Genomic DNA, 20,201 nt, shown 5'->3' on the forward strand with positions numbered 1-20,201 from the left:
CAAAGGTGCGGCTATTCTGTGGATTTTTCTTCCACCGCTAGGGGCGCTCTAACCGGAAGTAGAATCAAAAATAAGAGAGACGAAAAATCAACGCAAAGAAGAATTAGCAGATCTTTAGCAGATAGAACACGCACGACAAATTACTAACTGGTAATTATTTTCAAATCCAGCGAAGATGATTAAAGTGACTTGTGGTTTCAAACACAGGAGAAATGAAGGTAAATAAATACCGGTTATTTTCTCTTGGTTCTGTTCCGTTTTAATCAGCAAAGTTGCTGCCGTGTTAAAAGGCACTGTTCGGAAAGAATCTGTTCAGGTACATACATGTACATTTACAGTACAAAATCGTTCTGTACATGCAGTAAATATCTAATTTTTCAACATAGATATCTGCGGCTTATAGCCCGGTGCGGCTTGTATATCTTTTTTTTTTAATTTTTTTTTTTTAAATAGAGCGGATGCGGCTTATATACAGGTGCGCTCTATAGTCCAGAAAATACGGTAACCTAAAAGTATGTCATTCCACTTAGAAACAATGTCATTCCATTTCATGAGCTGAAAGCATGTCATTCCACCTACATTTCAATCGTTATTCCATTTATAAGAATCTGAATGACAAGGGACCATTTATTGTTCAAATCACTAGCTGTCATTCCATTTCATGCGTCATTCACTTTAGGGAGTCCCGTGATGTGCAGCACGGTAGGGAGGGACATGGTAAAGGACGTGTTCTAGCTTGAGACATGCCACAGCTTGAGACATGCTAGATCAGTCACTTATGGGTGTCTCCGGTGAAGTGTTATACAGCATTAAACGAAGATGCTTCAGCAAACAGAACTGACTCGGACACCACGTGAGCACATCCTCCTTTTTCTCAGAGGCGTTCTTCATTGAACAACTGGCCTTTATTTTTCTTTTCTTATAGATTTGTGTTGGCCTTTTTTTTTTTAATGGTTCTTTAGTCGAGTCCGTTAATATAAGTTGTGACTAGTTGTCACAATCTATAAATCTGACCGTACAATCTGTTTAAATAAAACACGTAGTAAATAATCACTGTTTGATTTGACGCTGATCACTTGGTTTCCGTTAGTTGGTCATCCGATGCGTATGTTTGACACAGACTCAGGACCATGAGTAGGATGTGAACAATTTTCTAGAATGACTAGACTTTCATGAATATGAAGTTTCTTGGGAAAACCCCAACAAGCAGTTGATGTATAAATCTGCGTGTGTTCAGCTTGATAAAGAGGCCCGTTGTGAGCGGTATGAGTGAAATTCACTTGTTAAAGGGGAACTGAAGGCAAATTTTTAAAATCAAAATTCTATTTTTCATTTTATTAAATGAGCAATTTTGATTGCTATTGTCACTGCTATACAAGTTAGGAGTGTGTGAAATATGCTGTGTAATATATCGGTTCATATGTCAAAGCAATGGCCGTAAACGAAATTCGTTGAGACCTGTGCGAGACATTGTAGGACGGAAATAAAACGTCCAGTGGAAATCAAAGTGACCAACATGGGCCAACGTTGTCAGAAGAGGTGTGCGCCCTCCTTCGAATGCTGACGTAATCAAGTCGGAAGTTTTGTTTGTTTTGATAGCAATCGGCAGTCCTCCCAGGATTCCGCGGGCTTTTTGTGTGATTGTTGCGGGCTAAAATGTCTGATGTTGCGGGGGGTTTTCCAAAAAATTGTGATGAAAGTTGCGGTGTCTTTTAGGCTTTTGTTGTGATTACATTGCGGGAGGAAGTGAAAGTTGCGAGAAATTGTTGCGATTTTCTCTTTTTGTGATTAAAATTGAGTATGTTCAATATTAAGTTATTACTGAAAAACTGTTGATTAAAAAAAACAGTGAGAAATGGTCCTATAAACAACTTTACCAATATAAAAGATTACCAGGACTACAAAAATGCAGAAAAATAGGCTTTACTTATCCAAATGCACCTGTTGGTTCAAAAGTAAAAGTGCAGAGAACCTCACAGCACAACATGAAGTTACCTTAAAATATAAATGCCTCAGCTTTCATGTAAGAAAAACTATTAATACTAGTACTGTGTGCAGGCAGTCTCTCCTGAAGACTAAATTAAACAATAATTATAAACTAATAAAATAAATGGCTCAGGCTTCATAGAAGAAAAAAAAAACAATTTGAACAGAATCTCACAGTATGATGCTGAAGCTGCCTAAACAATGGAAAATAAAATACCATTTTGGCAAAAATGTTGGCATCCATTAATTTCTTGTATTAAGTTAAAAAAAAAAAAAGTAAAGTGCACACAGTCCTTCACTGTAAACATAACACACTTTCAGTAACAGAATTTAAGCCTACATAAACACTGACTCGCACATCATGCAGTGTTGCCAGATACTGCTGACGTTTTACAGCCCAAAATATGTTCAAAACCCGCCAAAATGCACTTAGAACCGCCCAATTAGGCGGGAAACCGCCCAATCTGGCAACACTGCGCACATGCTGCTTCTCTTGAACGTATACACGAAAGTAAGGCGGAAGGTAGTTTGCCAACGTCACCTCAAGACGACGCCAACGATTGGTCAAATTTGCGGGAAAGTTGCGGTGATTGGATATAATTGCAACACTGCCCTGAATTCGCGGGGATTGGTTAAATTTGCGTTGAAGTTGCAAATCGCAACATGGCGAAATCCTGGAGGGTCTGAATCGGGAAAGTTTGAAGAAAGTAGGCAGTAATCGTCATTTAAACTCGTTTTTGTGCAATGTTTCATTGAGAAAACCGTTCATTTGGTGGAATAAATGTGACACGAGATGCCGATGACACCTGGCTGACACGTCACGTTTCGAAGTCTCGCACAAGTCTCGTGAAGATTGCGCGGATAAGTGACGCCTGCCGTGGACCAAACGAACCAAATGCATCGCGCCTAAAAACCAAATAGGCCGATTAAGTATAATATTTAATTACAATTATTTGCCAATACGAGTCACGATAAGGTTACTAAAACCAAAAACGTAATTGAATAAATCAAGTTTAAAGATGACTTAAGTTCTCCTTTCAACATATTTAATTATTTGAGTAATTTTGTGGCAGCACGGTGGTGTAGTGGTTAGCGCTGTCGCCTCACAGCAAGAAGGTCCGGGTTCGAGCCCCGTGGTCAGCGAGGGCCCTTCTGTGTGGAGTTTGCATGTTCTCCCCGTGTCCGCGTGGGTTTCCTCCGGGTACTCCGGTTTCCCCCACAGTCCAAAGATATGCAGGTTAGGTTAACTGGTGACTCTAAATTGACCGTAGGTGTGAATGTGAGTGTGAATGGTTGTCTGTCTGTGTCAGCCCTGTGATGACCTGGCGACTTGTCCAGGGTATACCCCGCCCGTAGTCAGCCGGGATAGGCTCCAGCTTGCCTGCGACCCCATAGAGCAGGATAAAGCAGCTAGAGATAACGAGATGAGTAATTTTGTTGGATAATTGCTAGCTATGTTTCATCTTTGCTCCATGGGGAAGTTATGATGCTCAGTAGTGTGGTGGGGTGTGTGTTTTTATTTATATAAAAAAAAATTGCATACAACCCCAAATCAGAAAAGTTGGGATGGTATTAAAAATGGGAATTAAAAAAAAGCAAAGCAGTGATTACTTCGACTTGTATTTCATTGCAGGCAGCATGAACCTAAGAGAATTCATATTTTGTTTGGTCAACTTCATTTAATTTGTTAATGTACATTCATTCCTGCGTTTAAGGCCTGCAGCACCTTCCAAAAAAGTTGGGACTGGGGCAATTTAGGGCTAGTAATGAGGGAAGACAATGTTATTTGAAACGGGTGATTTGTAATCATGATTTGGTACAAATCAGTATCCAGGAAAGGCCTAGTGTTTTGAGGAGCAAAGATGGGCCGAGGATCTCCAGTTTGTCAGCAAATGCATGAGAAAATGATTGCAATGTTTAAAAACAGTGCTCCTCAAAGAAGGATAGGAAGGGATTTGGATATTTCACCCTCTACGGTGCATAATATCGCTAAATAATTTGAGGAATCTGGATGAATTTTGGTGTGTAAAGGGCCCAAGCCTAAGCTGAACGCCTGTGGTCTCCGATCCCTCAGATTGCACTGCGTCAAGAACCATCATTCGTCTCTCTATAGCTGATATAACTACATGGGCTCAGGATTACTTTGGCAAACCTTTGTCAAGCACTACAATACGGAGTTACAGCCACAAATGCAAGTTAAAATGTGCAAAAAGGAAACCTTGTTAACTGTGTAAAGCGCCATTGGCTTCTCTGGGCTCGGAGGCATCTGGGATGGACCATCGCATGGTGGAATGGTCAGATGAATCCATATTCCAGGTCTTTTGTGGGAGAAATGTACGCTGTCCGATCCGGACCAAAGATGAAAAGGACCATCCAGACTGCTACCAGGAACAAGTCCAAAAGCCAGGGTCTGTCATGGTATGGGGTTGTCAGTGCCCTTGGCAAAGGTATGTTACACTTCTGTGATGGCAGCATTAATACAGAAAAGTACATTGAGATTTTGGAGCAACATACTCTGCCTTCAAGATAACATCTTTACCAGGGATATTTCAACAAGCCAATGCAAAACCACATTCTGCACACATTAAAGGCAGGGCTGTGGAAGAAGAGGGTGCCAGTCCCCTCAGTCCCCAATAGAGTGCGTGGAAGGTTTTGAAATGTAAAATATAACAATGATAACCCCATACTGTTGTACACCTTAAGACGTGTTTGCAGGAAGTGGGACAAAATAACACCATCACTTGTGGCCCTTTTCCACTACCCTTTTTCAGCTCACTTCAGCTCACTTCAGCTCACTTCAGCCCGACACGGCTCGCGTTTCGACTACCAAAAAACAGCACGACTTGGCTCGCTTCAGCCCTGCTTAGCCCCTAAAACTCGCACCGTTTTGGAGTGGGGCTGAAGCGAGCCAAAGCTAGCCGAGTGAGGCTGGGGGCGTGAGCAGACACTCCCCTGTGCACTGATTGGTGAGGAGGAGTGTCTTCACATGCCCCGCGAGCACGCTGGGATCTGTAAACACCGTAAACCCGGAAGAAGAAGAATTACGAGAATTTCTGAAGCCTTATGCGCCTCGCCTCATCTATACGCTCTTGCCAGTATCTGTTGGCGTTGTCGGTGACAACAAGCCACAGCACCAAGACCAGCAACACTAACGACTCCATGTCCTCCATGTTTATTGTTTACTATCCGGGTCGTGAGACTACTGCTTAAAAGCTCACTGATGTCACTGTTTGCGCTGCTTAACGACATCACGTTACGTCCACTCACTTTCGCTAACTCCACCCAGTGTGTCCACCCACTTCCAGCCAGCACGGTTCAGCGCGGTTGTAGTCGAAATGCAACTCCAACGGAACCCACTCAGCTCGACTCAGCACGGCACGGCTCAGCCGCGTTTGTAGTGGAAAAGCGGCATTGGTGTCTTCAGTCCCTAAACATCTTTCAAGTGTTGTGAGAAGGAATGGCAACATGATAGGAAATCATATTGTACTGATGGTGGTTGTTGCATAGCTCTGGGTGTGGTTCAGTTAGTGTGTCGCTCTGTGTGCAATGCGCGCACACCGTTGTGGGTTTTTTTTTTTTTTTTGCTTCAGAGAACCTTTTTGATCTTGTTTTTCTGTTCAAAGGGTTCTGGAAAATGCTAACCAGGATCTGAGGGGCCCAGCAGCTGTGTATGCTTTTGGCTGTATGCCAGCTGGGAATGTTTCTTCAGTGCCACTTTTTGAAGCCCCACTGTTTTCTTCAAGCTGCGATGATCCTATCGATGTAGTATCTATGCTACATTCTCAATCTTCTCATGTTGGTTGGAAGGAAATTTAGAACAAGTTGTCAAGTTTATTTGTATAGCGCTTTTAACAATAAACATTGTCACCAAGCAGCTTTACAGAATTTGAACGACTTAAAACATGAGCTAGTTTTATCCCTAATCTATCCCCAATGAGCACGCCTGTGGTGATGGTGGCAAGGAAAAACTCCCTCAGACGACATGAGGAAGAAACCTCGAGAGGAACCAGACTCAAGGGAACCCATCCTCATTTGGGCAACAACAGCCATGACTTCACGTTAAAACTTAATGTTAGTCAGTTTTGTTGATGTTAAACTCTTCTTTGATGGAAACTTGAGTGCAAAACTGTTCATGACAACTGCAGTCCTAAAGTTAGCAAGTCAACTGTAGTCCTCAGCCATAAAAGCTTTACTGTAAGAGTCCAGAGCGTCTTCCAGGTGTGACTTTCAACTGTCCACATGGGGCCGTCCTTCACAGGAGCGATGCGATGAGACTCTAACCAGACACAGGGCATCAGGATGGATCAGGCAGGTCCGAGGAGCAGAAGAGGTCAGCATCTCGATCTCAGGACAGACATGTAACTCAAAGGGACAGATTTTGGGGGGGGGAATGCGGGTTGTTGGGTATGCCCAATGTCACCTGAATAAGTAGGAACAGTATACATATTGCCCTGAGTACAAGCAGGGATTCCGGCAACTAACTATGACAGCATAACTAAAAGGGGAGAGTCAGAAGGTACCACAGGCATGAGGGAGCCCTGGGATAGAAAGCAGCAGCCGCTACACTGGGGTTGGGCGGTATCCAAATTTTGATACCTTTAAACCGTCTCTGTGTTTTCCCGGGGTATACGGTATTACCGAGAAAAAAATATTTTGTTTCGGCCTACTGTGTAACGTGCGCCTATGCCTCAAATGTACTATTTAAAAGCAGCATAGCGAATTGTGTGCATTGTGGTATGGATTAAGCAGCAAAGCGAATTTTGTGCATTGATGAATGGATTAAGAGATATTTCAAAGCATCACGCAACTCTTCCTTCATCTTGAAAATAGCATTCAACTGTCGTTTACACATGTCTGCGTTGAAACGCCATTTGCAGCACTATTTCACCTGCTCCATCAAAAAAAAGTACACGATGAGCAGGATCATACCCTTTCAAGCATGGGAAATAAAAAAAAAAGAAAAAGAATCAACCAACACCCAAGTCCGTTTAGACTGCGCGATAAACCATATTCTTCAGCGCAAATGAGGCGAACCTAATTCAAATGCGTGATAGCTGCACAAGGCAAAATCATATGGGCCCACGTCATGCCATGGCGGGGAAATTAATAATCAAATGGCCTTACCTTGCTTAAAACGTTGTCTTGATCACATAACTCCTTACAATTATTCCACTTAAATCCATACGGTTTAACACACCCAACAAAGATAGCAAGCGCATTGCTAATTCCCACCAGAAACCTAACAGTTTACGCTACGATGTTTTCTTCCGTTTCTTCAGTAGATGACATTTCAAACGTTTATTACCCACATCCCAAATGTCATACGTTATATTATTTTACCTTGTTGTTACTCATGTAACCTACTCAAAACACAACTCATTGGAGAGATCTCGTGGAAGTGGAGTACCCCAGGCTATGGTGTGCCTTAGGCTGCTGGGCCATAGAAGGTTCACGCTGCACGCTGCATGCTGCACGCTGCATGCTACACGCGTGTAAAGAAAAGTGGACAAACGTAGCATGACTTGCTCTGGGCCATAGAACGGCGTTCACGTTGCACGCTGCACACTTCACGCGTGAAGCATGAAATGAACATGCACACTTTTTTCTAGGCGTGAAGACGGAAATTCCAGTCAATGCATGCGGTCACCGCCGCGCCAGCCAATCAGAACGGGTCTAGGGAGATAACGCTATGCTTTCAGGGGAAAACTTCAGAAAAAATATAATTGAATGGTATAATTGAAAAATAGTTCTTCATCGGGATTGTCAAGCAGATTATAGAATGTTCGGTGAAATTCACCACGGGTTTCTCTCAGAAGGAAGTGTTCTCGGCTCCAAATTCTGTTCCTTTTTCTCTTCCTCTGTCTCAGTAAAAGCAGAATGAGGCAATCGTCGTCATCCGAAGAGTCCATATTGTTGGTTACTCGGTCAAAGTAGAACAGACGCAACACGTGAACATCCAAGCATGAAGTTTAATGGCCCAGGGTCCGGTTCTTCACGTGAACGTGTAGCGTGCAACATGCAGCGTGCAGCGTGAACCTTCTATGGCCCAGCAGCCTTAGGGGACATATTAGATTTTTCGTTTGGTTTGAAACCAAAATACTGCCACACTGCCGATGTTGTATTTTTTTTTTTTGCCACTAACTCGTTATCTTGACTTGCCATCTTTCAACCGCGGTCTCAGTTTTTTTTTTTTTTTTTTTTAGATAGGACAGTATAGAGAGACAGGAAATGAGCGGGGGAGAGAGAGACGGGATCGGGAAATAACCTCGGGTCGGAATCGAACCCGGGTCCCCGGATTTATGGTACGGTGCCTTAGCCATCTGAGCCATGACACCCCCGGTCTCAGTCTCTTGCGAAGCTTTCTGTCAGACTCCAAAATGTCACGCAGGGTTGCCATGGTAACGACATAAACAACCCTGCACGCGATGAAAACTTCTTTAGGAAATTGATAGAATTAGTGAAAATACGATCACACAGTTATTCGGGATGATCTTCAATTTATTATTTTATATTATGACCTCATGTACTCCATATTTATTTAGATATTATATATTTTTTTAAAATGACGGTAATGAGACCGATACCGTTGGTACTTTTGGATACCTTCTTACCGTAATACCGCCCAACCCTACGCTACACCGTCAACGAACTCGAGTGAGCAAGCGAGTAGGGGACTGACAGCATCCATACATCCCAGTTTACCAAAACACTGTCTGAGGACCCTCCAGATCTACTCCTTTACCTCATAAGCACCATTAACAAAAGGCTTGACTAAACAGATATGTTTTCAGCCTAGACTTAAACACTGAGACTGTCTGATTCCTGAACACTACTTGGAAGGCTGTTCCGTAACTGTTGGGCTTTGTAAGAAAAGGCTCTGCCCCCTGATGTAGCCTTCACTATACGAGGTACCAGCAGATAGCCCGCACCTTTTGATCCAAGTAGGCGTGGCGGGTCATAGAGGAGCAGAAGTTCACTCAGGTACTGTGGCGCGAGACCATTCAGTGCTTTAAAGGTCAATAGTAGTATTTTATAATCAATACGAAATTTGATTGGGAGCCAGTGCAGTGTGGATAAGACAGGGGTGATGTGGTCATATTTTCTAGTTCTAGTAAGGACTCTTGCTGCTGCATTTTGAACTAACTGGAGCTTGTTTACGCACTTATTGGAACATCCAGACAGTAAGGCTTCACAATAATCCAACCTGGAGGGAACGAAAGCATGAACTAGTTTTTCTGGATTGTGTAGTAACGTTAAATTTCTTATCTTAGCAATATTTCTGAGCTGAAAGAAAGCTATCTGGGTGATGTTATCAATGTGAGTTTCGAATGAAAGACTGGGGTCAGTAATCACTCCGAGGTCTTTTACTGCTGCACGTGAAGAAACAGAAAGGCCATCCAGAGTTACTGTGTAATCAGAAAACTAACTTCTAGCTGCATGTGGTCCTCGTACAAGTACTTCAGTCTTGTCAGAGTTAAGCAGAAGGAAGTTAATAAGCATCCAGTGTCTAATGTCCTTTACACATTCCTCAATTCTATTAAGCTGGTGTCTCTCATCAGGTTTTGCAGAAACATACAACTGTGTGTCATCAGGCTTAAGGCCAATTTATGCTGACAACCCAGTCCTCGCAGATAGCGTCGCAGACAGTGTCTGCGTAGCCCTCCCACCTTCGCAGACGCTCTGCGCGCACCGCCCAAAAATTATGACCACCGCAGAAGCCTTGCAGACAAGAGGGCTCTGATTGGTCCACTCTACATCCGCTGTACACGCACTTCCGCTTCCCTACTTTCCTGGTTTGGTTTGTTTTCACTACCACCATTTTTAAGAACACGAGCGAAGATGGAGCAGCACGAAGAGCGGTTGATCGAGGAAGTGAGGAAGTACGTACATCTATACGACTCCAGTTCTAGTCATTATAAGTAACCGGAGGATAAACACTCCACTAACCACACCCACCAACCAGCGCTCGAAACTAACGGTGTCCCGATGTCCCGGGGACCATAAAAAATGTCATCGGGACACAAAATTATCATATCTGGGACAATCCCGGGACAATGGAAAAAAATAGATCTAGAAAAAAAGTTCTACATTAATATTATTTACAAAGCCGTAACACATACGTAGACATTCACCTAATTTGTCAATTTTAATTTTAAAACGTTAACAGCGAAAAATACATCGTAGCTACACTTTCGATGCACCTGCATCCGTAGGCTACAGAGCAGCGCATTCTGTTCTAGAATCTTCGGCCGGTGTCCGCATTATATGGACTTGGAATGGAATTGCTAGCGCACATGCTGCGCCGACTCTTGCCAGAACAAAAATGCTTAAGTGGTTGAAGCGGCCCGACCGCGGGGAAGAAACTGAAAGCCCAGACATAACGTCTCCGGGACCTTCAGGATCCAAAGCGTCATCGCCTGGTCTGCAGGCAACGCTAGCAACTGAATGAACTTAATGAACACTGTTAGACACGTTATAAAATACAACAGGAATGATGTGGATGATATTGACGGAAGATACCGTTCAACAGAATAAGTGAGTTTTCTTGGTGTCTTTCTAGTTCAGAAAGTTTAGTCAGTCAGCAGCACAACTAGGCTCGGACCTGCTGGCACTATGCTGATGTTGCTAACATTTGCACCCACGTTTCGGCAGCGAAAGTTCATAAAAATGGATAACGGTAATGGATAACAAAGTTCATAAAAATGGATAACGGTAATGGTGAAAATTATAAGTTGGCCTTATAAGTGCCAACAAAGATTCAAGGTATAAGTAGATGAAATGAACATAAAAGGGGTCTTATTTTCAACTAAAGTGTACTGCAGATGTAGGGAGTTGAAACATTTTCTGAATGAGCTAGTTGGCCCCTTTAAATAAACAGGTATCTATTCATACAGTGAGATCGCCAAAGTTTAATAAACTGAAAATGCAATAACTGTAATTTTGAAGTAGATGATGTATAGGACATGTGTCGCTTGTGTCTTGTGACTTATTGTAAAAATGATATAAAGGGTTCAAAATCGCATAGTTACAAATATAATAGTAACTTCATATGATAATATTAACCACTGGTTATTTCAGAGAGGAAAAAAATGGGGACACTATTGCTTCCATTCGGGACAATACAACACAGAATTCGGGACCACTGGGGGACACAAAGAAAAAAAGTTAATTTCGAGCCCTGCCACCAACTACTCCTAGCGACTTTGCGCCCCATTGCGTTGTGGCAGTAAATAACATCGCGCACGCCTATTACTCCCCGCTCAACGATAAATTACAACTGTCTGCGAAAAGCTATCTGCGAAAGCCTTGTTGCAAGAGCATGCAGAGGCCTTAACAGTGGAAACTGTTTGTTTATGAATAATATCACCCAGAGGTGTGTGTGTATATATATATATGTATATATATATATATATATATATATATATATATATATATATATATATATATATATATATATATAAAATAAGAAAAAAAGCAGTGGACCCAAGACAGAACCTTGTGGAACACCCAGCTTTACCTCAGTATGTTTAGAAAAATCACCATTTACATCAACATACTGATGGCAATCAGTTAAATAAGAGCTGAGCCAGGAGAGGGCCATTCCCTTAACTCCCACAACATTTTCTAGTCTATCCAGAAGAATGGAATGATCAATGGTATCAAATGCTGCACTAAGGTCAAGCAATACAAGCAGCGAGACACAGCCCTGATCAGACGCCAACAGTAGGTCGTTTACTACTTTAACCAGAGCTGTCTCTATGCTATGATGAGGTCTAAATCCTGACTGATACATTTCATGGATGTTATTCCAATGTAAATATGAGCATAACTGCTGTGTCACAGCTTTTTCAAGGATCTTGGAGATAAAGGGGAGGTTTGATATTGGCCGATAATTGGACAGCTGATGGGTATCAAGGTCAGATTTTTTTTTTTTTTTAATCAGGGGTTTGATAACTGCTAGTTTAAAAGATTTGGGTACATAGCCAATCCTAAGAGAAGGATTTATTTTTAGAAGCGGTTCAATTACTTCAGGTATTATGTTTGAATAGACGTGTAGGTAAGGGATCTAGTACACACGTTGAGGCTTTTGATGCGGAGATTCATTCTCATCTCATTATCTCTAGCCGCTTTATCCTTCTACAGGGTCGCAGGCAAGCTGGAGCCTATCCCAGCTGACTACGGGCGAAAGGCGGGGTACACCCTGGACAAGTCGCCAGGTCATCACAGGGCTGACACATAGACACAGACAACCATTCACACCTACGGTCAATTTAGAGTCACCAGTTAACCTAACCTGCATGTCTTTGGACTGTGGGGGAAACTGGAGCACCCGGAGGAAACCCATGCGGACACGGGGAGAACATGCAAACTCCACACAGAAAGGCCCTCGCCGGCCCCGGGGCTCGAACCCAGGACCTTCTTGCTGTGAGGCGACAGCGCTAACCACTACACCACCGTGCCGCCCTTGATGCGGAGATTAATGAAAGTAATTCAGTTTCTCTAAGGGGAGTAAAACATTCTAATTGCTGATTTGATAGTTATATTGTTAACTACAGGGTCACTTACATTGTCTGACCTTAAATTAGTAGTTTGAATTTTTTGTCAGATATTCTCAATTTTGTCATTAAAAAAAAATTCAGGAAGTCGTTGCTACTACATACTGCAGGTGTGCATGTGTCTATAGTGGACTTATTCCTGGTTAATTTTGCTACAGTATTAAATAGGAATCTAGGATTATTTTTATCATCATCTATTAGGGAGGAGAGATGTTGCACTAAGAGCTTTTCTATACTTCAGGAAGCTCTCCTTCCAAGCTAATTTGAACGCTATCAGTTTTGTTTGACGCCATTTACGTTCCAATTTTCAAGTGGTCTGTTTTAAAATGAGCGTGTCCTCATTATACCAGGGTGCTAATTTTTCTTTTCAGAGAAGCTACGTTATCTAAAGTATTGCGGAACGTTGATTTTAAGCATTCAGTTGCCTGATCAAGTTCTGCAGGGGCTGACAGTGACCCAGTCAAAGTTGATAACTCTGGGAGATCATTTATAAAGCTCTGTGCAGTAGTTGACGTGACTGTACGTTTAATACGGTAGCGTGGCGAGGTGCAGATATTATTACTCATAGTTTGAATGAGATGAGATAATCTGAGAACTTCAGACTGTGGAAGTATGACTGTGTTTTCTATGTTTAACCCCGAATGTTGGTATTAGCTCGAGGGTGTGACCACCATTATGGGTCGGTCCTATGACGCTCTGATCAATCCCTACTGAATCTAAAATGGGGATATGCTGTTTTCAAAGGGTCTTCTGGGTTTTTAAGTAATATTAAAATCTCTGACAACTAAAGCTTTGTTTAAGGAAATAACCAGATCTGAGATGAAATAAACTCAGAATATGGCTCCGGGGGCCTGTAAATAAGTAACGGAATTAACTGGGTAGACCTATTTTTCAAGGCTACATGCGTTATATTAGTATGAAGAACTTTTTAAATGTATTAAATTTATAACCAGGTTTTTGTGTTACACCTAGATAATCATTATAAATAACCGTGCCGCCGCCTCCTCTACCAGTTAGACGAGGCTAGTGTATGTAACTGTATACTAGCTTCATTTAATGCTATATATTCATTTGGCTTAATCCATGTTTCAGTTCAACAAAGTACATTAAACTCCTGATCAGTAATGAGTTCATTAACCATTAGCGCTTTAGATATGAGATCTAATATTTAACAGCCCCACCTTTAGATCAAAGGTGCTGGCAGCGGCTGTATAGTCAGTATGATCTAATTTTGTATTGATTAGGTTACTGGAACAAACACGCTGAATATTTCTACTTTTTTGTTGAGCTCGGGGAACAGGCACCGTCTCGATGTAGTGGACCCTGAGTGACGACTCTGTGCAGCTAGCAGACAGTCGGTTTAGCCTGTTTGTTTGCTTCCTGGCCTTGGCTCTGGATTGTCAGAAATTAACTGGTGTTATGTGCACTATGATCATGCTGTGCAGGTCTCAGGGAATGTCCAGTTTGGCTAGGATACGTTACATGACTTCGGAGAGATCACGATCATTCTAGCGCTGCACGTGTTGACACCTACGAGGCTTTTAGGGTAGCTTCGAGCATTTATTTTCCTCTCGTGTGCTTTCCTCAAAGCGTAAAGAGGTAAGAAAGGAAGCTCTGCTTCAAAAGTTTACTGTCTCGGTAATGTTTTCTATCTTACTTTATACAGAACAGTGCATGTCTGTCTCCTGTTCCAGATGTTTTCTTAATATTTATTTTTTGTTTCCCCCTCTTCTGTGCTTTGCTAGCAGGGTATGTTTTGGAGTTGCAGGCAGAGTATTTTGGAGGAGATGAAGAAGAGGTTCTCGCAGGTAGTTCTAGCATGAGCAGTTCCGAGTGTCTTCACAGCACGGTGTTTTGTGTGGGTTTTTTTTTTAAAGGATGTACTAACTGTAAGCTAATGAGTGAAAATAAAAGTTGAGATGAGACTGCTAACCCTATAACCCAATTTAAAAAAAAAAAGACTGATGTATAACCCAAACTCTGTTTTTCTAGATATTATTTCCTTAGTATATTTCAGCTTTGAAAATCTGAGTTTATCAGAATTTTGTGTTAACCGTCACTTATTGTTGCACGAGGCTGACTGTACAGATAAAGGAAATAAATTGGCCGGGTGGTTAAGCCATTGCTGAGTCAGCGTGTGGTAAAGTGTATCTCAAATGCGATTGGCTGTTATGGAAATTAGCCAAGACCTTCGACATGCTCCCTCCCTGACTTCCTGTTTCAAAAGGAAGCACTTCAACATGCAGAATCAAATCGCAGCTCTCAAACCACTTGACTCCTCATGCAAGTAAAGACTAGAACCCGTGGGTGGGTGTTGCAGGAAAATAATCAGCAACAGGGTGTTGTGTGGCTTGACAAAGTCCACTTGCTGTGACCATAAAGCTGATTATTTTCCTGTAACCTATTTTTAATTTTAGTGACCGATGTCAAATTGCTCCCCCCCCCCCCCCCCCAAAAAAAAAAAAAATCCCCAACAGCTTTTTTCCTCTTGAGGTTAAAGGAACAGTCCACCGTACTTCCATAATGAAATATGCTCTTATCTGAATTGAGACGAGCTGCTCCGTACCTCTCCGAGCTTTGTGCGACCTTCCAGTCAGTCAGACGCGCTGTCTGGTAAATCTGAGCTCCGTATCAATGCACTGCCGAAGCGCGCAGAAGGTGTTAGTACGCCTGTCATTATAGCGTGGACTTTCCATAGCATAGAAAATCGCCACGTTTCAATTTGTGTAACTGAACTTGTTTCATGTCACTGCTCATATAAACCTATGTAAACAGGAAAAACGCGGAAGAGTTTGGTCGCATCTAACTACAGCCCCAAAAAATACCATTGGCCATGCTGAGCCTAGCTACATTGCTAACAGGAGTGACAGCGCGTCTGACTGACTGGGAGGTCGCGCAAAGCTCGGAGAGGTACGGAGCAGCTCGTCTCAATTCAGATAAGAGCATATTTCATTATGGAAGTACGGTGGACTGTTCCTTTAAGAAGCCCAAAAAAATGCAGCCTGTCTTGTTCCGGGGGGAAACAAAGTCCTCCGTCATGAAGACTTTCCCATTCCAAAAATGTACTGACTGTTACAAAATACTGACACTGGAGACGTTTTCCTTAAATGGTAAATAAATTTAGATTGTGGCACATCCACTGTACTCAGTCTTCTATAGATCCGCCATTTATAGAAAATTCCTAAACACCTTCTTATCCTAAAAGAAGCTGAGTCATGTCCATATAACACAGGTCCTCATTAACCTGCACAGTGAGTGCTGAAGTTATTTCTGCTGGTGCTTGCTTTCCACATCCCTTTATAAACCCCCCCCCCCCCCCCCCCCGTCAGTCGGTTTTATGTGCGTTATTCTTGGAAAGCCCGACACCTTCGCTTGTAGTAACATGAGCAAATTGGCAGAGGCGAGCAGTCAGGGGAGGCATTGTGTGATAAGAAGGTGGGCTCTGGCCTTGTAGGCAAAGCTTGTGATCTCCTCTGTGTCCTTGCCGAGCAGATATGAGCAGAGTTCTCCAGAAAATCTAACGTAGCAGACTTTTTAAAAAAAAAAAGTGGTAGGCAGCTAATGCTAGGGTGGGTCTGGGGGCATGCTCCCCCCAGAAAATTTTGACATTTTCTACATTTTCAAAAAATTACTAACCATTTCCTTGTAAAATAATTGCAAAATATGTCTGAAATTTCCCTGTGTGCACTTGGCCTTCTCAGTTCTCTTCTGTGGTACGCTGCCTGGCTTCGTAGCATAACTACATACGCTGCGACGTGGTTCGGCTCAGCCAATCAGAGCACGGGAATCGATCAATAAATATGATGTTGCTTCCGGTCATGACCCGAATCGAAGACAATTTTGTGGTGGAATAATTGGATTTACTGTAAATTATGGGCAGTGAAGGTGATATACAGGCTTTCGTCTAAACGGGGGAACAGGGGCGCTGCGCCCTCTTACTCTCGGCGTGCGCCCCCTTACTGACTCCGTGAAAACATCCCAGCAACACCACGTGACAATGTGTCTGATCATCAAATACGTTATAATTGCTCCAAAAATATTCCAGTCATAGTAGATACACCGCCAGACGGTGCAAAAACAATCCGAATTGGCGTTTTCCAGACTGAGGCGCCATGTTTAGTTGTTTACTTGTCGCAGCTGCTCTTGCGAGATTTGACATGGGTTACATACAAGGTCAGCTGACTTGTCGAGCGAGATTTCTCGAGACTGAATGACCTTTCACCCACTGGCGCGGGAGCTTTTGACAGAAGTAGTTCGCGAGTTGTTTTTGTTGACACTTGAGCATTTAAAGATGTCGTCCTGCGGCACGAAGCGGAAGAAAGCCAAAGACTGTCCGGGGCAGAAGATGATTACTACTTTCTTTTTCAATGTTGACAGACAACTTGTTACAATTTCCCTCTCAGCCTCAGAATGTCCCATTGGAGCATTTTTCAAAGGCTTTGCACGGCGGGGGGGACAACCGGCACCATCTCCCCCCCTGCTTTGCTCCCTCGCCATGGTGAGCGCCCTCATACTAAATTTTTCTAGAAAAAACCCTGATATAAATTGCTTGAACATTGAAAGGCAAGTTTTTATTTTTTCTTGGGATTGAGTAACCGATGCAGGCCGTCTGTGTAGGTGGAGAAAACCGCCAGTCGCCGGTGCTTGTGGACATCTCTGTATTAGACTCTGTGTATTTAGTGATCAAAATTTGTATACCAGAGATGTCCACAAGCGCCGGTGACTGACGTTTTTCTCCACCTATACAGACAGCTTCCGCCAGCTACTTGATCCCGGCAGGGGGAAATTTCAGTGTTCCAGCGATTTGTATATAGTCTCCGCTTCCCATAATTTGCTGCAAATCCAATTATTCCACCATGAAATCGTCGGAGTCGGGTTGAGCATGACAGGAAGCAGCGCCATATTTGTTGATCAATTCTTGCACTCTGATTGGCTGAGCCAGACCACATGACCACGCCGTAGCAGGCGATGGTAAAGATGCGGTTGGTCATTGTTGCTACCGACAATTTCACTCGGTTTTCACAAAATGCCACCGAAGAAGAAACTAAAACCACTTTAAGTCCGTTTTCTGCAGGTCTGTACGTATAAATCGTAATTAATATTTTCATATCTAAGAATGGTTTCTCTCATCCAGAAGCTAGCCAGAGTGCCCAAGTTCCTATAGTTCCTTCGCAAAGGCCTTCATACTTATCAAGTGCAAATATTTTTATGCTGAAATTAAAATTATGCACAATACCTCACCAGAGGCACATCAAGTACATTGCACATGCGCCACATAAGCTCATCGTGTAGTTATGTTGCAGGGCCAGGCAGCGTACTACAGAGGGTAACTGAGAAAGCGGAGCATGCATACTGTACAGTGGTGGGAAATGGTTAGTAATTTATTCGCTGAGAATGCACCAGAAGGTATGTATGTTCAAAAATTTCTGGAGGGGGCATGCCCCACTAGCATTGGTGCACCTTTGGCCTCTTGGCAAATTCCAGAGCCCCTTACTTTTTTCATTTTTATTTATTTTTTTTATGTAAAGCCGGCTACTTCAGATTTTCTGGAGAACCCTGGATAATTTTCTTATTGTGTAAGTGCTAGTATGTGGTGGTGGTCGTAATACGATCATCGGACATTGTGCAGTATACTGACGAGCACACACTCTTGGGCATGTTTGTACTGCGTGGGTGATAAGGTTTTATTAGAAACCTTGAGGTGAAGGAAGCGAAGCGCTAACCTGATCAGTGTACTGTAAGCTGTGCTTGCTGGGAGATTAATGTAACCAAAGCTACTGTCGGTCATGCGAGTTGTGTAATCCATGTCGTTCCACTTTTACTCGCATGGCATTGTGTGCTGCACCTTGATGTGTTCTCGTTAAATCCAGGGAAGCTGCTCAGTGGAAACGTGCCAAAATGACAAGTATCTCCATATGTCATCGCAGCAGGTTTGGTGTCAATAACAGAATAATCCTGTTTAAATAACCATGTCGAAACCATCTGGTTCAACCAGATGGGCGTGGAGGTCAGGTTTTGTTTACATTGCTTTGCCTTTGCAGTGTGTTTACACATCGAGCAATAATAGTTTGCTCTAAAAGGTGGTGCAAAAAAATGCGTTTTTTAATTTAAACACATTGTCCGAACACTAATAATTACAAGTTACTTTTATATATACTTATGGTGTGGCTCTTTTGCTTTAATTAACTTGACTGTGGAGTGAAAATGCTCGTGTCTCAGTGCTCAGGTGCAGTAGTTTGCATGCGCACTGCACTTGTATTGGTGACCCAGGTTGACTCTCCGGTCACCTGCCCTCATGCACATCATCGTTTTTGAATTTTGTTTCTGCTTTAATGTTCATGTAACATCGGCTGCCTAAGACCAAAGGATCTCATCTCATTATCTGTAGCCGCTTTATCCCTCTACAGGGTCGCAGGCAAGCTGGAGCCCATCCCAGCCGACCACGGGCGAAAGGCGGGGTACATCCCGGACAAGTCGCCAGGTCACCACAGGGCCGAAACATAGACACAGACAACCATTCACACTCACATTCACACCTACGGTCAATTTAGAGTCACCAGTTAACCTAACCTGCATGTCTTTGGACTGTGGGGGAAACCGGAGCACCCGGAGGAAACCCACGCGGACACGGGGAGAACATGCAAACTCCACACAGAAAGGCCCTCGCCGGCCCTGGGGCTCGAACCCAGGACCTTCTTGCTGTGAGGTGACAGCGCTAACCACTACACCACCGTGCCGCCTAGACCAAAGGATGTGCTTTTTTTAAAAAAAAAAAAATTAATAGGCTTGGAATATCTTGAACATTTATCTATCAGGAGGTCCAGCTCTACATGGCGGTGAATTTTGTTTTTGAGCAGCTATTCCTGAAAAGTTGAAGCAAATGTGTCTGTGTGGTGCAGATAGAGAACGCCGCCGAGGAACCCCGAGTGCTGTGTATCGTCCAGGACACCACCAACGCCAAGACAGTCAACGAGCGACTGACGCTCAACCTCCCAGCTTCCACCACCCTCTCAAAGCTCTACGAAGACGTCGCTCACAAAGCCAGCTACGTGAATGGCACCTTTGAGCTGGCATGGGCCAACGTCGTGGATTTGGTGAGCTCCTCCTCTCTCCTTTCTTTTTCTTCTGTAACCGAATACATCTTGCATCATGAATTAGTGATAAGGCATGTGTCGATAACTGGTGGAATATTCAACACGGTGCTACTGGGTACTTTTCAAATTAATTACATCTGCCGTATCGTAAGTAGGCAGCATTATATCTTTCAAATTCCTTAAGATTCTAGAAATACTGTCATGGTATTTTAGCCAGTGACGGACAGGCTTAGTCTTCTTCAGCCGGGTTGGAATGCTAATCCTGCAGCTGACCCGGAGCACAGGTGCCAGGGGAGGAGTCGGATCTCTGAATAGGTCACTGGATTAAACTCTGCACTTGTGCCAACAGCACCTTTTTAAATAGCTTTGTAATGCAGCATCCGATGTTTATCCAAACATGCAACATCATGGTACAGCTGTCCTCTGTTTGGTTCGATAAAACGGAGAAGAATGATGCGTGTCCAGTCACTTTCTTTCTCTCTCATGCAAAAAGGGTCATAGTACAGGATCATAATAAGCTAATCCTTACACAAAGAGGTCTGTGAAGGCACAGTGGGATATTAGA

The 20,201-nt window shown here is 43.1% G+C and overlaps 1 protein-coding gene across 3 annotated transcripts in view; it reads left to right on the plus strand.

The window, feature by feature from the left end:
- The window catches only part of usp47 (ubiquitin specific peptidase 47), a 98,997-nt gene that overhangs the window by 16,878 nt on the left and 61,918 nt on the right, over positions 1–20,201 (plus strand). Inside the window, exons 2-3 of one of the 3 annotated variants that reach the window (XM_060940953.1) lie at positions 14,291–14,350; positions 19,442–19,636. In XM_060940953.1, the coding sequence (XP_060796936.1) occupies positions 14,291–14,350; positions 19,442–19,636 (255 nt within the window). Of the gene's footprint in view, positions 1–14,290; positions 14,401–19,441; positions 19,637–20,201 lie in introns of those variants that run through there. The other 2 variants (XM_060940955.1, XM_060940954.1) reach the window with 2 other exon arrangements.

This window comes from Neoarius graeffei, chromosome 15, assembly GCF_027579695.1.
Source record: "Neoarius graeffei isolate fNeoGra1 chromosome 15, fNeoGra1.pri, whole genome shotgun sequence".
Lineage (NCBI taxonomy): Eukaryota > Metazoa > Chordata > Actinopteri > Siluriformes > Ariidae > Neoarius > Neoarius graeffei.